The 19948-nt window shown below is 41.1% G+C and overlaps 2 protein-coding genes across 2 annotated transcripts; both read left to right on the plus strand.

The window, feature by feature from the left end:
• Positions 1-1409: 1409 nt before the first annotated feature.
• Positions 1410-10087, plus strand: LOC110956782 (fibroleukin-like). The gene is made up of 2 exons (XM_051952060.1): positions 1410-1707; positions 8909-10087. The coding sequence occupies exons 1-2, from the start codon at positions 1410-1412 to the stop codon at positions 9610-9612; spliced, it is 1002 nt and encodes a 333-aa protein (XP_051808020.1). The 3' UTR covers positions 9613-10087.
• A 1983-nt stretch (positions 10088-12070) lies between these two features.
• fam185a (family with sequence similarity 185 member A) lies at positions 12071-19423 on the plus strand. Its single transcript, XM_022201683.2, has 8 exons — positions 12071-12631; positions 12753-12862; positions 14971-15063; positions 15252-15390; positions 16810-16851; positions 16948-17043; positions 17134-17268; positions 19041-19423. The coding sequence occupies exons 1-8, from the start codon at positions 12226-12228 to the stop codon at positions 19151-19153; spliced, it is 1134 nt and encodes a 377-aa protein (XP_022057375.1). The 5' UTR covers positions 12071-12225; the 3' UTR covers positions 19154-19423.
• The last annotated feature ends 525 nt before the right edge of the window (positions 19424-19948 follow it).

Below are 19948 nucleotides of genomic sequence, written 5' to 3' on the forward strand. Positions count from 1 at the left end.
GCTCTTAAAAGGGGCTGTTTCTCCACATGCACTTATGAACTTGCAGGCCAGTCAAGTGCTAAACTGAGCCTTTTTCTTCCAACTTAAGTCGTTTTTCACTTCTTACTCAATGCTTCCCACACTCCTCTCCCCAAACAAACGGATTCCTTTGTCATTATTAAAGGACAGCTGAAAAATCTCTCAGCCAGTCTAAGACACAAAACAAAACTGCCCAAAGGTAGTGCTGCAGTCTAAAAATAAGACCATTTAAGTGGTCTAACAAGCATTAAAGTCGGACACGTTTCTGAAACATCAAACACTGGCATTACATGCTATCACTCATATCTCATATCCTGTGGCGGGACTGACATTTACACCCGCGCTCTGCGAAACTAAAGCCTCATTATCTAAACTCCCTGCCAAGCAGATGCCTCATTTAGTTCATGTGACTGTGTTTTCTCTCATTCTTTTTTTCTGGCGATATGTAGACAAAACAAAATTAGCCCGGAGCCCCAATCTTCAATCTCAGCTGAACACGGACAGCCTGTACGCAGTAAGATTAGCCTCTCCACCCAGAGATTGCTTCACCAATTCCTGACACTTGTTGGGGATTAGCACTGTCCGAATAATGTCAATAGTACATGATATATTCCTCTTTTCTGGCTTTGCATCTGAATCGAGCGGTCTTCTTGGATAAATCTGACATTCCTGACTTTCATTACGCAGAAGCTCAACTAAACCGCACAGCTTACACTAAAATGAAATACGTCCTGACAAATCTAAGTGACAAGATCTTGGCTCAGGCCCAGCAGCTAATATTTTTTGCTTCAATAGCATATTCTGACCTGTCACATCTGTCACTCACATGTTTGTGGACCCACTAACAGGAAGCTGAGGAAGCGCCTGCCAAAGCGACTGTGACACACATGCATATTAAAGTCCGTGATACATTTATCATTACAGCATGGGGTGAGAATGCATTACAAATGGTCTTCATTAAATAATGTGACTGGAATGAAGATAAATTGGAATGCAATAATGGGATTACAATGAGAGGCACGTTTTCAAAAGCCATTGTGATTTGTAGTACTTCATGAGTGATTTCTAACTGTTCTGACTAATTCTGCTTACATTACAAAGTAAAAATATTTGATCATCTCCTCACGCTTCTTGCTTATCATCCTCTATCTCTTAGACAGCATCGATCAAGAATCTGCACAGTCCTCCTCTCACTTTTCAGTTTTTTTTTCACCTGTTTTCCTCTTAAAGCGTCTCGCAGATTTCCAAGGCACAGCTCCATCAGTTCCCCTCCCTCCTCTTCCTCCTCCCACCTCACCTCCTCCTCTCACTGTCACTGCTCTTCACAAACTGAGGTGGGTGTTTTTACACTCTCTCCCTCCTCTGTCTTCACTCTTTACTCTCGGGACGCGATGAGGTTAACAGCACTGTGGGTATGCGGGACCCTGCTGGCCTTCTCGAGTCTCTCCTGGATCACAGCAGACTCCGATGAAGGACTCCTCCTGGGGGATAAAGGATTTGGGCCTTGTGCTGCAACGCTGAGACCCGACGGGCCATGCAGCCAGGATGAGGGCTCCTGTCCTTACCTATTCAGCCTGCCGCCGCTGACTGTTCACTTGCCACAACAGCTCAGAGAGCTGGAGAAGATCATGGAGGACCTGCAGAAGCTGAAGGACAGCGTGGATCAACTGAGGGAGCTGTGTGCAGACTGTACAGTAAGCCAAACTGAGAGAGAGTGTGGGAGGCAAAGAGAGCATGAGAAGCTGAGTGAGGGTAAGGATGGATGTGAGGATAAGAAGAACTGGATGAATGAGAGACTTCAAGAGAATGACAGAGATTTCAGACAGGAGTCTGGAACAGATAGAGTTAAGGTGGACACGACGGAAGGAGATGGCGAATCAGAAAACAGATTCTTCCTGAAGGAGAAAGGAAAATGGGAACCAGAAAGAGAGAGTGATAAAGGAACCATAAAAGAAAATGAGAAAGAAAGAACTCGGACAGGAGTGGCAGAAAAAGATGGAAAAAGTCAGACAGAGGGGGCAAAAGCAAAGAATAAATCAGGACAGACAAAGGTGCCAACTGCTGGTGGAAATGAGAAAAAAGTGGCTATAATGAGGGAAAAGGGTGCTGACGAAAACACCAGGGAGCGAGAGACAGACAAAAAGAAAGAAAATGCAGGGATACCGAATCAAAAGCAATATCAAGAAGATAAGTTGGAGAGTGAAAAAGAAAGAAAGGTGCAACCTCCAGTGTGGCGAGGTGAAAGAAAGGAAACAGAAAAAAACATCCCAACTGAAGCCAGTGATAAAATAAAGATGTCCGAGGACCACGGTGTGCATGTGAATAAGGAGCAAGAGCAGACCGAAAGCATCAGGCACACAGAAAAAGAGACGACTATAAAAGTGGGGGAGGTGGAGGAAGAGGGAAGGAAGACGGGAAAGGAGATCAAGACAGAAAAAGAAAAAACAGAGAATGTGCAGAGAAACAGTGATGGAGAGTTATCATCCAACAAAGCAATTGAAAGGACAGACTTTGTTTCAATCAGCCCAACTCCTCGGCCTATCATTAACATTGCCTCAAGGCCGGACTCAAACAAAGCTACAATCTTTACGTCATCTATTCCATCTCTCTCTCTGCCCAGTTCCACTTTAGATTTGATCACAGATGCGAGTCATGAGGCAATAACTGCTTATGGACCAACCCAAAGCACAGGCCTTGGAGCAGCTGCTATTTCTGAGCCCTCACATCCTGATGCAGAGTCTGATACAACAACAGCCACAATAAGCACTCTGGGTGGCCCCAGACAGCAGAAGACCAGCGCCACTACTAAATTCAATTCTGCATCCATGGTAAGGCCTAGGGCAGGCTTCCAGGGTCACAGTAGCTCAACTACTCCCACCACAACTCCTGATCAGAATTTATACATCACGGCATCCCCCAGACCTACAGACAGCCGCTGGACAGCTAAAAAGAACGTCAGCTCAAATTCCAAGACCGGTGTGAAACCCCTGCCAGGCCAAGGACCAAGGCCTAGTGAAACGCATAAACCTGGAATTAAGCCTGAAGCAGACCAAAAGCTGAAAAATCCTAAGAATGACCGTAAATCGGACCAAGCTCCTGTTCCTGACAAAAAAACAAACCATGACCAGAAGCAGAAGCCTCCTTTCTCCAAACCTGCCAACATCCCAGAAAGAGTTAACATGTCAAAACCCAACTCAAAAACTCCACCAAATATTTTATCAACCGATCGAAATCTGAAAAACAATCCAGCAACTAAAGGTGATCAGGTTCGTAGACCTGATCAAAACAAGCCACCTCTTCAAAAGCCAAAACCACATCAAAAGCGGATACCTATATCTCATCGAAAGCCTCAAACTGGAAATGCAACCAGTTCTGCCAAATATCCTCTCATCAACCAAAAGCAGAAGCCTTCTCTCTACAATCCCACAATCGACCAGTCCAAACCAGCTAACAGTCCAGACGGAGAACAAATTTCAGAACCCGATCAAAAAACTTTGTCTGAGAGTATACCAACTGATCGAAATCTGAAAAACAATCCAACAACTAAAGGCGATCAAAGTCGTAGACCTGATCAAAACAAGTCACTTCTTCAAAAGCCAAAATCTCACCAAAAGCCTGCGACTCCTGTTCAGACACATACATCTCATCGTAGACCTCAAACTGTAAATGCAACCAGTTCTGACAAACGTCCTCGAATCAACCAAAAGCAGAAGCCTTCTCTCAACAATCCCACAACCAACCAGTTCAAACCTGCAAATGATCCAGAACGAGACCAAATTTCAAAACCTGACCAAAGAACTTTGCCTGATATTTTACCAACTGATCAAAATCTGAAAAACAATCCAACGAAAGGTGATCAAGACCGTAGATCTGATCAAAACAAGTTACCAATTCAACAGCCAAAATCTCATCAAACACCTGTGGTACCTGTCCAGAGACCTACATCCCATCAAAAACCACAAACTGTAAACACAACAAATTCTGACAAACATCCTCTGATCCACCAAAAGCAGAAGCCTTCTCTCTACAATCCCACAACTGACCAATCCAAACCTGCCAGCGACCCAGAACAAGAACAAATTCCAAAATCGGACCAAAGAACTCCACCAGCTATTTTACCAACTGATCAAAATCTGAAAAACAGTCCAACAGTGAGACAGGACCAAGACCATAGACCTGATCAAAACAAATCACCTCTTCAAACACCAAAATCTCACCAAAAGCCAAAAAATCCTGGTCGGATACCAATATCTCATCAAAAACCTGAAACTGTAAATGGAACCCATTCTGACCAACATCCTCTAACTAACCAAAAGCAAAATGCTTCTCTCTATAATGCCACAACTGACCAATTAAAACCTCCCAATGACCCAGAACAAGACCAAACTTCAAAATCTGACCAAAGAACTCCATCTGATCTTTTACCAACTGATGACAGTCTGAAAAATAATCCAGTATTTAAAGGTGATCAAGACCGTAGACCTGATCAAAACAAATCACCTCTTCAAACACCAAAATCTCACCAAAAGCCAAAAAATCCTGGTCGGATACCAATATCTCATCAAAAACCTGAAACTGTAAATGGAACCCATTCTGACCAACATCCTCTAACTAACCAAAAGCAAAATGCTTCTCTCTATAATGCCACAACTGACCAATTAAAACCTCCCAATGACCCAGAACAAGACCAAACTTCAAAATCTGACCAAAGAACTTCAAAATCTGACCAAAGAACTCCATCTGATCTTTTACCAACTGATGACAGTCTGAAAAATAATCCAATATTTAAAGGTGATCAAGACCGTAGACCTGATCAAAACAAGTCACCTCTTCAAACACCAAAGTCTCACCAAAAGCCTGGGACTCCTGTTCAGACACCTATATCTCATCAAAGACCTCAAACTGTAAATGCAACCAGTTCTGACAAATATCCTCTAATTAAACAAAAGCAGAAGCCTTCTCTCTACAATCCCACAACTGACCAATCCAAACCTGCCACTAACCCAGAAGGAGACCAAATTTCAAAACATAACCAAAGAAATCCCTCTGATCTTTTACCAACTGATCAAAATCAGAAAAACAATCGAACAACTAAAGGTGATCAAGACCGCACATATGATCAAAACAAGTCACCAATTCAAAAGCCAAAATCTCATGATGCACCTGTTGTTCCAGTCCAGAGACCTACATCTCATCAAAGACCTGAAACTGTAAATGCAACCCGTTCTGGCAAACATCCTCTAATTAACCAGAATCAGAAGCCTTCTCACTACACACCCACAACTGATCAATCAAAACCTGCCAAGAACCCAGAACTGGACGAAGTTTCAAAACCTGACCAAAGAACTCTACCAGATATTTTACCAACCGATAAAAATCTGAAGAACAATCTATTACCTAAACATGACCACGATCGTACAACTGATCAATTACCTGATCAGTTAAACAAGTTACCAACTGAAAAGCCAAACTCAGGGTCTGTAGCTCCTGTCCAGAGACCTACATCTCTCCAAAATGTAAATGAAACCTATTCTGACAAATATCTTGTCATCGAGCCAGCACTAGAGTCTGATGGAGCCCCAGTTACTAATCAAAACTCAAAACCTGAGGAAAAACTGGTTCATCCTGTCAAAATGGAGCCAGCTGAGCGAGAGCAAAAACCTGAGAGAAAGCCAAACGGAGAGGAAAAAACACAACCTGATCAAAATGTTGAACTCACTCAATATCCCAAATCTGTACAAGATCCTGAATCTAAAAGAAGTGAAACAGAGAGCTTTACACCAAAACCTAACCAAAAGCCTCTCACCGAATCCAAGGAAAAGCCTGATATCAATCCCTCATTTAAGGCTAAATCTAATCAAGACTCAACACCAGGACATAAAATTACACCAGATCGAGATAACACACCATCTGATCAAAAACCCAAACCCAGCCTCAAAATCCCTAAAATGAACCAAAAACCTAAACCTGGCCAAGTACCCAAACCAAACCAAAAACATCCAAGGCCTGTGACAGAAATAAAGACTAAACCAAATGTAAATCGTAAAACTGATCAAGCACCACAAACCAATCTGCGCTTTAACACACCCAGACCAGGCCAAATCCCTGATCTTAATGCCAAGTCTGTGCCTGGTGCAGGCCCTGAAGCAAAATCCGACAAAACACCCAAACCGAGGCCTCCCACTCGATACAGACCACCAGCCAAACCTGCAGTCAAGCCAGGAGCAACACCCATTCAACGGCCAAGACCAGCAGTGCAGCCAAAGCCAAATGCAAAGACGAAAACGCATTTAAATCCAACTCAAATCAGCTGGACTACTTCAGATGACGTCCAAAACTCTCAAACTGACATGCCACCTACAGCTGGCCCTGCAAAACGGATTACTGAGGTGACTCATTCCCCAAGGGACACAGAGTTCAGTCCCAGCATGAGGAAAACTATCACTCTGGTTCCAAAGACCTCCAACAGCCTGGAAACCGGAGCCTCCCCTCACCTTCACACTGTGCCTGAGGACTTCACAACGAGCCCAAGCAGCAGGAGCATGTCTGATCTGAGGCCACAAACAGCCAGTCAGACGCCATCGATCCCAGTGACAAGAAGACCAAACAAAATCATCCGTAAGATCCTCCCAAGTGTTATCCCAAACACCAGGCCAGGTCAGAGAAAGCCAAATCTAACTCCCAAATCTGATTCCAGCTTACAAGCTGAAATAATTCACAATGTGGAGGGAACTGCACCTGCAGGCCCAGTCCCTTCCCCCAGTTCCCAAACTATCTCCACGCTCAGCCCTGACTTCAGGTCAACAACCCCTGCCACCAACGGCCCTGAGCCCCCGGCTGCAGAGGCTTCCACTCCCAGTGCACGTGAGCTTCGTGTGAAAATCAACCAGGTGGCCGCTTTCCTCAACAACAGCCTGAATCCAAATGGAAGACCACCGCACAGGCATCCGAAAGAGCAGCCCGAGGACACCCAGGGAGGCGGCAGGCCTGACAGGACAGACAGTAAACTTCCAACACCAACACCCTCCAAAGGCAAGAGATATTTTACACAGTGATTAAATGCTGTGTCTGTGTGCATGCTTTACACATATACTATCTGAATATTCACTACCAGACATAAGTTTGGACACACCTTCTCATTCAATGGTTTTATTTGATTTTTTTATAAATTGCAGAATAATACTGAAGACATCAAAACTATAAAAGAATGCATATGGAATTATGTTGTAAATGTTCAGTATTAATCTACAATGTATAAAATAATACAAATAAATAACCATTGAATGAGAAGGTGTGTCCAAACTTTTGACTGGTAGTGTATACATGATTTTCACCACCTGAGAGAAAAATGTAACTGTCAAGTGAAGTCAAGAGACTGTTTTTTATACTGCACATTTAAAGTATTTTCCAGTTGAGTTACAAAGTCCTCTAATAAGGCAAAATATTCAGGTAAGACTCTTCATCTGACTCATTTCCATATTACAGTTAAAGTCCTACAGTACTACATGCCGTACAATTTAACCAGACTAATGTAAATATAATGTTTAAGGGTCTACAACTTTATTCATTATACCAATCTGCCTAACTAATTTAAATGTTAAAATTAAGATTTTACATTATTATATAAAATACAATTTTACCAAGGTTAAAAGCCCCTACAGTCCTTTTTATTAATCAGATCTGTTTGACCTCTGTAAATATTTAGATAAAGTCCACACAATCTTTTTTATTACACAAAATGACGAGAGTAATTAAAAATGTAGGTCTTATTTAGTAGACAAATTCACCTGACTGACTTATTTATTAAGATATTTAAAATGTTAGATTACATACCAAAATTCCCTGCACAAATTTACAAATTAAGGTTAACAGAGATTCCCCAATGAGCAAACTAATTGGTTACAGTGAAGAAAAAAAGAGTCATTTTTAATAGGAAGAAAGCACCATCAGAACCAGGCCTGATGTGAGGGAAGGGTCAAGCAGCCAACTGAAACAAATGCTGTTTTTTTTCTGACACAACACAAGCAATGCAAATTCAACTGTGAGAGAAGTCGTATTCAACTTCACAGTGGATACGCATAATTAATTATATGACCTCACAGTAATTAGGCTGAGAGGAGACTGCTAAACTGTTGTTTAAAACTTAGAAATGTGTTTCTCACTCAAGAAAAGCAAACTGATGATGTATTTAAGAGGAAGGACCACACAGTGACTGTCACATAAAAGAAATTAAAACATAATCCTGTGGTCTGAGATCCTCTTTGCATTTTTATCAAAGGAGGAATCTACATGTGTGTGCAAAATGTGTGGCTCTGCGCGAGTGTCATGAGGATAAAACGACAACTATGCAAAGACCGACAGCTTTACAACATCCCTCCGTGGAGCAGGCTACTAAAGGGAACACACTAATTTAATAATCTGTTCAGTTTAATAATTGGGTTCATATGAATTGAAATAACAATCATCAGACTCTTTATTGTGTAGGTGAAGGTCAGCTGAAGACATAATCTATTCACTGTATTTTTCAGTGTGCATCATTTTGCATAAAACACATTTTAAAGTTGCCTTCCTTAAATCCAGTTTAGATTTTCAGTGCTATGTGTGAGTCCACTGTGGAGGTCCACTTTTAAAGTAATAAAAACTGTTTTTACAAAAAAAATGTAGTTTTTCACTGACCTGCTGAACTTGTGAACTCCTCCTGCACATTTCACGGCTGCATTCCAGCAGTAAGACGATCATCTCACCTGCAAGGTATATGAGGAACAGCAGGACTTCAGCTGGATCATTTCTGAAATGAAGAAGATTATAGGCTTTGGGAGGATTGTGAGAGGGAAAAAAGGAGAGTTCATAATTTAAAGTAATTTCTTCATTTGTTTCTCTTTCTCCACAGTTGTCTACAGAGACTGCTCGGACCACCTGCTCAGAGGAGAAGCTCGGAGCGGCGTGTACCTGGTGACCCCCGACCCCCGCGGCGGCAGCTTCCCGGTGTTCTGCGACATGGAGCGGGACGGTGGAGGGTGGACGGTGCTGCAGCGGCGCCAGGACGGCAGCGTGAGCTTCAACCGCACCTGGGCGGAGTACCAGGCCGGTTTCGGGGAGCTGGACGGCGGAGAGTTCTGGCTGGGCAACGACCTGATCCACCTGCTGACCCGGGACAGGGAGATGGCGCTGCGGGTGGAGCTGGAGGACTTTGAAGGGGTGGCGGAGTTTGCGCAGTACCAGCAGTTCAGGGTGGCCAGCGAGCGGCTGCGCTACCGGCTGACGGTGGGAGGATACTTCGGTACCGCAGGTGATGCTCTCCGCTTCAACAAGAGGTACGACCATAACCACAGGGCCTTCACCACCCCGGACAGAGACCACGACCGGTATCCATCCGGGAACTGCGGGGTCTACTATAGCTCCGGGTGGTGGTTTGACGCCTGCATGGCTGCAAACCTCAACGGGAGATACTACGAGGGGAGATACAAGGGAGTCAGGGATGGGATCTTCTGGGGGACGTGGCACAACATCTCCACAGAGTATTACCCCACTAATGACAGACAGTCCTTTAAATCAGTCCGGATGATGATCAGACCAAAGGGCTTTGCACCATGAAGCTGGGACTCTGCTCCGGGGCGTTTTTGGGAAAAGCATCAAAGGGCTAAATTTCAACCATAAGCTCCTAAAATATTCCATAAAAATTATTGTTACTCTGCTTATTTACCAGCTGTTGACACAATGCTGCCGCCTTGTGGTGACTGACTTTGCAGTAGCGTTTTGTTGAAAGGATGATATGACAATAACTGAGGATGTACATACTAGTTCCAGAGGTCATAGTCCTGAATGCATTTTATCTTTTATAACATTATTATGTCTTCATAACATTTTTCTAGAGAGTGGAATCTGCTTAGCTGAGGGAAGTTCTCCTGTGAAGAGTTATTTTTTATATCAGTAAAGACAGACGGAATCTGACGGGTATACAGATTTTATATTGCAGTACTGGAAGGCCAGCTGATTGTTGACAGAGGCTGTTTGGGATGTTTAAGAACTGCCTACTTTTGTTTTGTTAATACGAATAAAATTAATTTACACAAAACTTTGCACTTGTTTGGTTTTTATTTTTTGTTTTAACTGCGAACCAGACAGTCAAACCAACAACATTGCTGCTGTAGTTTAGAGAGACTTCAGACACAAATTCCCTACAGCCTTTGCGGCGACATAAGCCTGCTGATTGGACAAGGCCAGAAGAGGGGCGGGTCAACGTTTACACAAGACTGTATATCCGGTCTGTGAAGTTTATTAGAATAGCAGGAAATGAGAGCAGAAGTGAAAAGTTACACCTTCCACATAAAAAATAAAGCCATAAATGAATAAAAACTTGTGGTAATTTCATCTGAAGGGGTTCGTTGGTACTCAGAAAGCTCCAGATTTAATGCGAACCAAAAATGCTGATTTGTTTGAAAGTCTGTTTTATAATGATCTATTCCTAAAGAATCTGCAATAGACTGAACTGACAGTAGACTATACAGTAGAGGTCAAGGGTTCAGAAGATGTGTCCAAACGTAGGACTGGTAGTGTATATATTTATTTATTTATTGTGTGTTTTTATTCTTTATTCTTATTGTTTCGGTCTGGAACAGGTGCACAATGCATTTCACTGCGGATTATACTACGTATAATTGTGTTTGTGATAAATAAAAGTCTTGAATCTTGAGCATCTAAAATGTTTACTGTATCAGTCCAGTGTTTGCATGTTGCATACACCTAAATTAACTTTTTGTTTAATCAAATTGCTGCACAGCAAACCTGCGGGTGCTAATATTCCAACATAATGGTGCACATTCAACACAAAGGGGGAGGAAACCTGGCCTTAATTTAAAAAAACAAACAAAACAGAAGGTATTTAAGGTGACATACCGTAAGTTCCTTTAGTTTTTTTTTTTTTTTTACAGAAAAATAAACTAAGGCCTAGTTCAGATCAAAAATTACATCATCGATACCTGCATGATTCGTTACATAAAACTGAGAGAACATGGGTTATATACTATTTATCATATTATGTCTTCTGCATTTCTACAGGACTTATTAATATCAGCATATACTTTAAAAATGTCCACCCTGTCAGGTAGGGCTTGGTGACAGGGAGGACATTTTCGGCTGAAGTTAGCATCTAAGAAGCACACGGTGGACCATCAGCTAGCAAAGTGACTGAATGCTGAAGTGGACTACCAGCTGTTCTTCAAATACATTTAGAATTTCTGTGACAGGATGAACAGGTTAAGTTTGACGTCTAACTCCAAACATAATATGGTGAAAATGAGGAAAAATAAGCATAGATACTCGCTGTACTTGCAGCAGTTGTTTCAACGTCCATTAAAGAAAGACAAATTGGGGTGTTAATGCCACTGATTACATCAGCTGGTTTCTTAAAGGGGCAATTATCCCATGATGACAAGGTGGATGGCAGTTTCAGGGATGTGTACAAAATGTTTAATAAAATTATTTTTAAAAAGGGGAAAAAAATTCTAAATGACTTGTTTTTACCAAATAACCTGGTAAGAATAATAAAAACATTTAAAAAGTGCTTTGATTTTGTGTCATTTAATGTCTTATTTCACTGCTTGAAGTCAGCAGGTACACACAACCAAAGAAAATGGTATAAAATCACCAAAAGACATTTTAAGAAAATTGTCTTTCTACTGATTTGTGTGTTAATGTATAGATATTTGTATTAGCATTTAAAGTTTTTATTATTTTGTAGCATGTTAAGCCTGTAAAACCCACTGTTGCAAAAAATACATCAGTTTTATTTTTTTATTATTTTTGTCATTTTATCATTTATTCTTATAGTTTTATTATTTCTATTTTATTATATTTGTGTGATATATATATTATTCATTATTTATACAGATGCTATTTTTTTTTTTCCTATATTTGGGTTTTACAGGGTTAATGATAACTTAGTGATTCTGATGAGGACGCCAAAGGGTGTGTTTTCGTAATACTGAACTTGGAACTAATAACTCTAGGCGTTTGTGCACAGGTGCTTTTATTCTGGAATCTCATCCCGGAAGTTCCTGATCATGTTGTACATCAGTAGCAGCAGGTTGTGATCATGGCTGTGATCTGTATCAGCGCATGTTGACTGAATGACAGCGTGTTTATGTCGGTGCTTTGTGTTTTTCAGCGTGAAGTGTGGATGAACCTCTTTACCTCACGGTGACCGACATGTTTTGGAGATCAGCGGGTCAGCGGGGATCTGTGCTTCTCCACCGGTGCTGGTCCCTCACCTCTCCCCGGTGTCCTTTGCTCTCTCCACGGTCCTTCTCCGGCTCTGCTCCTGACCGGTGTGCCGCACAGGAGGAGCCTCTGAGGCGGTGGGCTCTGGCCGTGAGCCCCTTCACCACGGTGCGGGCTCGGCTGGCCTGCAGCATCTCCGTCTGCCCGCTGGACCCGCACCGGTACCCGGAGGCTGACCGAGCCTTCATCACCGTCCACGGGACAGACGGAGAGCAGGAGGTCGGTCTGGATCACCTGCAGGTCCGCTATGATGAACAGAGCAAAGAGCTGCTGATCTCCGCTGAGAAGGTCACCAGCGACGTGTCCATTGAGATGTCTGCACCCATCAAAAGCAGTGAGTGTCTAATGGGAAAAAATGAGGCAGTTATGGATGAAAATCACACACAACCACCTCTGTAGCAGAACCAGAAGTCCATTCTTAGTGTGTGTACTGTCTGTGTGTGTGTTTATGTCAGATCTTTTCATCACTGCACAAGGAAAAGGCAACGTGCAAGTGAAGAAGATGGAGAGTGACATCTGCAAGGTGCAAACAGAAAAGGGCAACTGTGTTCTGCACTCTGTCAAGGTGGGTGATGGCAAAATAAAATAACCCTTACTGATGGAGATGTATAAAAGAGAAGTGGTGTTTGGATGCTGACACACTGCGAGTTCAGATCAAATCAAATTTCTTTATAAAGCACTTCAAAACAACCAGAGTCGACCAAGGTGCTGTACACAAGCGTAAAAACATGATCGAAGGATAAAAACAATATAAAAAAGATAAAAACAATAGAACTAGGTAAAAATAATAGAACTAAAAGCAAAATACACAATAAAAACATCAACAATAGACAGACTGGCCTGCCCATCCCAGATAAAAACCTATGTGCACATGAAAACAACAAACCTACGTGGTGTGAAATGCCAAAGAAAAGAGGTGAGTTTTAAGAAAGGTTTTAAAATCAGACAGTGAAGAGGACTGTCTGATGTGCAGCGGCAACTCATTCCACAGTTTTGGAGCTGCAACGGAAAACGCTCGATCCCCTCTGAGCTTCAGCCTTGTTTTGGGCACTCTGAGGAGCAGCCATGGGAGTTCAGTCTTTGAATTTTAACCTGACGAATGCACTATTTTAAGTTATTTCTTTATAAATATGAATATAAAATCTGAGCAAGATAAGTTCATCTCACTTTTTTCTACACCTAACCTATTTTTCACATTGCAGAGGAAGGTTGGACGTTAGCTGCAATCACATGTACGCTGAATGTCATAGTAATGTGGGCGACTGAATGTTTTTATAGCCCGGGAAAAGAGATGCAGGTGTTGGTGTGGAGGAAAAGTTCAGGATAATAAGAGCAAAATCTGCTGTCAGTACTCCTGACACAAACACTGAAATTTCTGTCCATATCCTAATTATACCTTGTCTAAACTACAGCAACTTACAATAAAACTAGAACATGTGTTATCATATTTTGTTAATTAACTGACCCAATAAAATTATTTGATGACTATTACCTCAGATGCACAGGCTTAATGGTACCACTGGCATAAAGCATAAACAGGATCCACAACCATATGACATACAATCTGTATCATCACATATCATGTAACCTGTACTGGCTTATGTGTGTGTGTTGGGGGAAAAGTAACAAAAAAAAACCCTTCCAGTGCCTCCTATAACACTTATTTTAGTTGAATTATAGCACAGAAGATGAGTTGTGCACTACTGATGCAACTTTCACTCATGGTTACGATGATTATAAATGTTTTTTCTAAGGTTTTGGTGAAATATTGCCTAGTAAACAGTACTTACAACCTGACATAGAGGTCACAAGTAGATGGGTCAATAATTAATTGAGGGACTTTAGAAGTCCATGGGATATGTCTTACTGGCATTTTTATTAAAAGTACCAAAAAATATATGTTCATTATGTTCATGTCTTTACAAATTCCAGAATTATTTATGATGGAAACAATCACTTCTTAATAAAAAAATGACTGGATATCACTAAAATGTCAACTAAATAAACTAATTTAACAACAACCATCTTCTAATTAGCTAAACAATAATAAAATGAGCTGATTCAAAAACAGTTTTGATTGTGTTCTTTTTATTAAGTTGAGATAATCATGACAGATATTTCTTTTTTGGCTATATATATCAAATTTTATCTGGACGGTAACAGATTGTATCTGTGTTCAACTAAGTTCCCCGTTACTAAAACACGTCTGCAGGAAGTGTGTTAATTCCAGATCACATGACCTGCTCCACATGATGTCATTTCCTCCTGAAGAAAAGACTGGCCAGACCCCAAGGCTTTCTGAGTTAATTAATATGAAGTAGTCGACAGGTTTACTGTAAGATCTTCAAAAAATAACTTTCAATTTCAATTTTACTGAATTGTATATATAATATTTAGAAGAATCTTTCTGTTAAAATTCCATGTGCTGTTTGGTTGTAGGCGGCCATGCTGATTTTAGGCCTGAAAACAGCAAAAATGTCAACTATGATACAAAAAGTACCACAATTATATATTTGCTCTGATGCTGCTTAATTTTCTATGGTCTATAATTCAAACATTTCGGGAACACGAGGCTGTTATTGTAGAACTGGGAGTACTTGCTGTATTTATAACATAAAGGAACATGTTTCATACTGACTCTCTTCACTCCTCTCACCGTTCGTCGTATCTCAGGGTCATCAGGTTGAGGTTCAGTCCCACGGAGGACATGTCACAGGCGTGGGCACCATCCATGGCAACGTGGACATCAGCACACGAGGAGACAGTGTAAGGAGGACAGCGTTGTTGTGACTTCTTTGTCTTATACTCAGCAGTCATTAGGGGGCAGCAGCAGCCTGATATATGTGTTAACAGCTGAGGTTTGATATTACCTTTTAGATCTGACGACATAAAACAGCTAAAACCAGGCATCACCTGTCTGATTGCTTGTGCAGTGATGAGTTGCATGTCTGCAGGCTGTGGATGTCAAGAAGCTCCAGGGCACCAGGATGAATGTTTCCACCGAGCACGGCCCTCTGAAGGTCAAAGCCATCTACGCCGAGTCCAGCTGCATCTCCTCCAGCTCTGGCAGAGTGGAACTGGGACACGTACATGGTGAGTAAACAGCAGCATCCGTCTGTACGAAATCCTTCTCTTTACCATTTGTGTGGTTTTGTGCTGCAGCCAAATGTGAGTGCAGAAAGAAGGAAAAGGTGGAAAGGAACTAAGTGGAAAAAAGTTCTTGGACACCCCATACATGTTTATTGGTCTTCAAGTGCAATTTCTTTTATTGCAATCACAGCCATAAAACTAAACAAATCCTTAAAAAAAAAAAAAAGCCATTGAAAACGATTGGTTCCATAAAAATAAGAAATTTTGAGTGTTGGGTTGTTTTGGTAGGACTTACTTTTGTTAGTTTTTCTTATGAACAGTAAACAAAAAATATATAATTTGTATTTGTTTGTGTCTGTCAAATGCAGCCACACCTTTTGAAAGACAAAAAATATTTTTCCACAAATATTTCATGTTAATATTAAAGATTGTGTAAAAATTTTATGGTAGTCTGAAAACTGTTTTCCACCACTGTACTGTAAAAAATGACATTTTTCTTTCCTGGTGCATTTTAAAATGAATTATTATTATTATTAGTAGTAGTAGTTATAGTATTATTATTATTCATTATTTGACCGCTATTGTTACTAATTTCTAAGTAGACAAAGACATTATATACTGAACACAGCAAACATCTCTTATCTTTCCATTTCTGAGTTGTAAAAGTCTTGTTTTCTTTAGAAAAATAAAAACTCAATCTATTAGTGTGGTTAAATCACTACAATCTGTTCCCAATAATAATAATAATAATAAAAAACTGTTTTATACATTTCTAGGAAACAGGTTAAGAAAATTATTCTTCTTGCCGCCCCACAGGCCTGCTTTCACTTTTTAGACTGAATAACTAATAATTGTCCGTCCCTCATCAGTGCCGTTTACAGGTTAATGTACCGTAACATACAAAGGGACAATTCTGTAGGAAAACTGTTGCTTTTACTCCCAGCATCCACTTTGGTGCACAGCTGCTTTACGTTTACTTGCTTGGTAAAGCAGGACCTCGGTACGTCAGGAATCCTGGGCTCAGATCCAAGCAGAGCTGATTTAACTGCAATGTGGCTGCAATTTATCAGCAATTTCTCAACTCGTCATTTGTTTTGGCAGAGTTATAAAAACAAGTTAGTTGTAAAAAGACTAATTCTCTGAAGTGGAGATTAAAAAGATTACAGATAGCAGCCCTGTAGTGATGGGAGAATAGAATGCGTCATCCATGTAGAATTTTAATTTGTTCCTGATACTGATGAGCCTGTCAGCGCAGAATATGTGGAAACAATTATCTTGTTAGTGAGGCAGGTTTGTGTTATGTACAGTTTGTGACAGCACTGTCCTTGCCAAAGTTTTCAGTCTTATTATGGGTGATGAAGATCATAATTTCCCTGCCAGTTATCATGATTGATACTGACTTTGTGTTTCACTGATTTAAAGGTAACACTACTGTAAAGAACATATCTGGAGATACAGTTATAGGTAAGTAGGCTGACTGACTGCATAATATCCTGTGTATGGTATCTATCAGTGGTTGGTTAAAAACAAAAACACCTGAGGCCTGCTTTGCTTTTGCAGATGGTTCAAGTGGATCCCTGAAAGTTTCGTCTCACAGCGGAGTCATTGATGTCTATGTGGGGGACGGTGGCAGCGCTGAGCTCCACAGTCAGGATGGTAAACGCTCAGCGTGAGGACAAATATGCACCTAATCAGCCACAACTTTCTACATTTTCTTCATCCTAATTTGTCTCCTCGTTTGCGTAGGAGCTGTGAGTGTGCGTGTCCCATCCTCGTTAAACGTCGGGGTGGAGCTCCGTGGAGCATCGGTGGATATCAGCCCGGAGGTTGTTCTGCATGAACTAGAAAACAACATTAACGAAAGCAACACCACGGTTACTGGTAAGCTATAATTTTTCATTACATCACGACACCATGCCGGCGTTAATTACACACGTGGACAAAATTGTTGGTACCCCTCAGTTAAAGAAGGAAAAACCCACAATTCTCACTGAAATCACTTGAAACTCACAAAAGTAACAATAAATAAAAATTTATTGAAAATTAAATAATCAAAAACAGCCATTACTTTTGAATTGTTGATTAACATAATTATTTAAAAAAACAAACTAATGAAACAGGCCTGGACAAAAATGATGGTACCTCTATAAAAGATTGAAAACTATTTGACCAGAGTGACATGATTAACTCAGGTGTGTCATTTAATTGACATCACAGGTGTTTCCAAACTCATAATCAGTCAGTCTGCCTATTTAAAGGGAGACAAGTAGTCACCCTGCTGTTTGGTGAAAAGGTGTGTACCACACTGAACATGGACAACAGAAAGCGAAGGAGAGAATTGTCCCAGGACATCCGAAAAAAAATGATAGACAAACATCTTAAAGGTAAAGGCTATAAGACCATCTCTAAACAGCTTGAAGTTCCTGTGACAACAGTGGCTCATATTATTCAGAAGTTCAAGACCCACGGGACAGTAGCCAACCTCTCTGGACGTGGCCGCAAGAGGAAAATTGATGACAAATTGAAGAGACGGATCGTTGGAATTGTATCCAAAGAGCCCAGAGCAACCTCCAAAGAAATTAAAGGTGAACTCCAAGGCCAAGGTACATCAGTGTCAGATCGCACCATTCGTCGTTGTTTGAGCCAAAGTGGACTTCATGGGAGACGACCAAGGAGGACACCACTGCTGAAAAAAACTCATAAAAAAGCCAGACTGGAATTTGCAAAAATGCATGTTGACAAGCCACAAAGCTTCTGGGAGAATGTCCTTTGGACAGATGAGACCAAACTGGAGCTTTTTGGTAAGGCACATCAACTCTATGTTCATAGACTCAAAAAGCAAGCATACGAAGAAAAGAACACTGTCCCTACGGTGAAACATGGAGGAGGCTCAGTAATGTTTTGGGGCTGCTTTGCTGCATCTGGCACAGGGTGTCTTGAAAGTGTGCAAGGTACGATGAAATCTCAAGACTATCAAGGCATTCTGGAGAGAAATGTGCTGCCTAGTGTCAGAAAGCTTGGTCTCAGTCGCAGGTCATGGGTCTTCCAACAGGACAACCATCCAAAACACACAGCCAAAAACACCCAAGAATGGCTGAGAGAAAAGCGTTGGACTATTCTAAAGTGGCCTTCTATGAGCCCAGATCTGAATCCCATTGAACATATGTGGAAGGAGCTGAAACATGCCATTTGGAGAAGACACCCATCAAACCTGAGACAACTGGAGCTGTTTGCTCATGAGGAGTGGGCCAAAATACCTGTTGACAGCTGCAGAACGCTCATTGACAAATACAGAAATCGTTTAATTGCAGTGATTGCCTCAAAAGGTTGTGCAACAAAATATTAAGTTATGGGTACCATCATTTTTGTCCAGCCCTATTTCATTAGTTTGTTTTTTTAAATAATTATGTTAATCAACAATTCAAAAGTGATGGCTGATTTTGATTATTTAATTTTCAATAAATTTTTATTTATTGTTACTTTTGTGAGTTTCAAGTGATTTCAGTGAGAATTGTGGGTTTTTCCTTCTTTAACTGAGGGGTACCAACAATTTTGTCCACGTGTGTAACTGAGCCCTTCTGCAAGTAAACAAACACAGAACTTTCTGTTTCCTTTCCATATTCTGCCTTTGTTTATCTCTGCGTTTCCTTCAGGCTACATGAACGGAGAGTCTGCAGCCGACCGATGGGTGAAAGCTCAGGCAGACAGAGGCTCTGTCAGACTGAAGACACAAAGCTGGTTTGAGTCCCTGAAGCTGGGAGGCTGAGGGACAGGATGTCTGGAGTCATAACGCTGCATCACTGCACTGGGTGTCAACATAGAGGCGGATTCTGCTGCAGCCCCTCGAGACTGAATGTTATTTTACCCTGCTTAATTATTTACCTCTGTGCTCAGGATTTATTGTATTTAAGAAGAAAATTACTTGTAATCTAAAGTGCTTTTCAAATGTTCTGATATGTATAGAAATCAATGTGGAAGGTGTGTTGTACACCAAAGCCGGGTTAAGTGTCACTTTAAATTTGATGTAAAGAAGAAAGTTGCTTCCTCTTTTTTTGTATATTTACAGCATTTCCTTGAAAGTCCAAAGCTGTGATAACATCAAGGAATAGAGATACTTCTTTGTCACCCCCACACTGCTTACCAGCATTAGTAGCCTCTAATTTAAGTTAATATTAAACAGAGGTAACTTCTAAGACATCTCCGACACAGTAGCTGCAGCTACATAAGAGAAATATTCTCCTGCCTGAGAAGAGATTTCAACTTAACTGTTTACATGCATGCTAAATAGAGTAAACTAATGAGATGTGTTTGCACGCCCTGAAGCTTTTATTCGGAATACGACTTTTTTGACATGCGGCGAGTGGTTCTGCCTGCTGGGAAGTGTATGACCTGGAAAAATATGTCAGAAGAAGAAGTTTTATTGAAAATTGTACTTCATTTAATAGAAGGAAATTACCTAGATTAACCAAAGGAGCAACTTTTGGAACTTGTGATTTTCCTGCAATCTTCAAACAGGAGGCTTCATCAGGAACAGTAAACTTAGCGTCCCTTCTCCGGTCAA

The sequence above is a fragment of the Acanthochromis polyacanthus genome, chromosome 8 (assembly GCF_021347895.1).
Source record: "Acanthochromis polyacanthus isolate Apoly-LR-REF ecotype Palm Island chromosome 8, KAUST_Apoly_ChrSc, whole genome shotgun sequence".
Lineage (NCBI taxonomy): Eukaryota > Metazoa > Chordata > Actinopteri > Pomacentridae > Acanthochromis > Acanthochromis polyacanthus.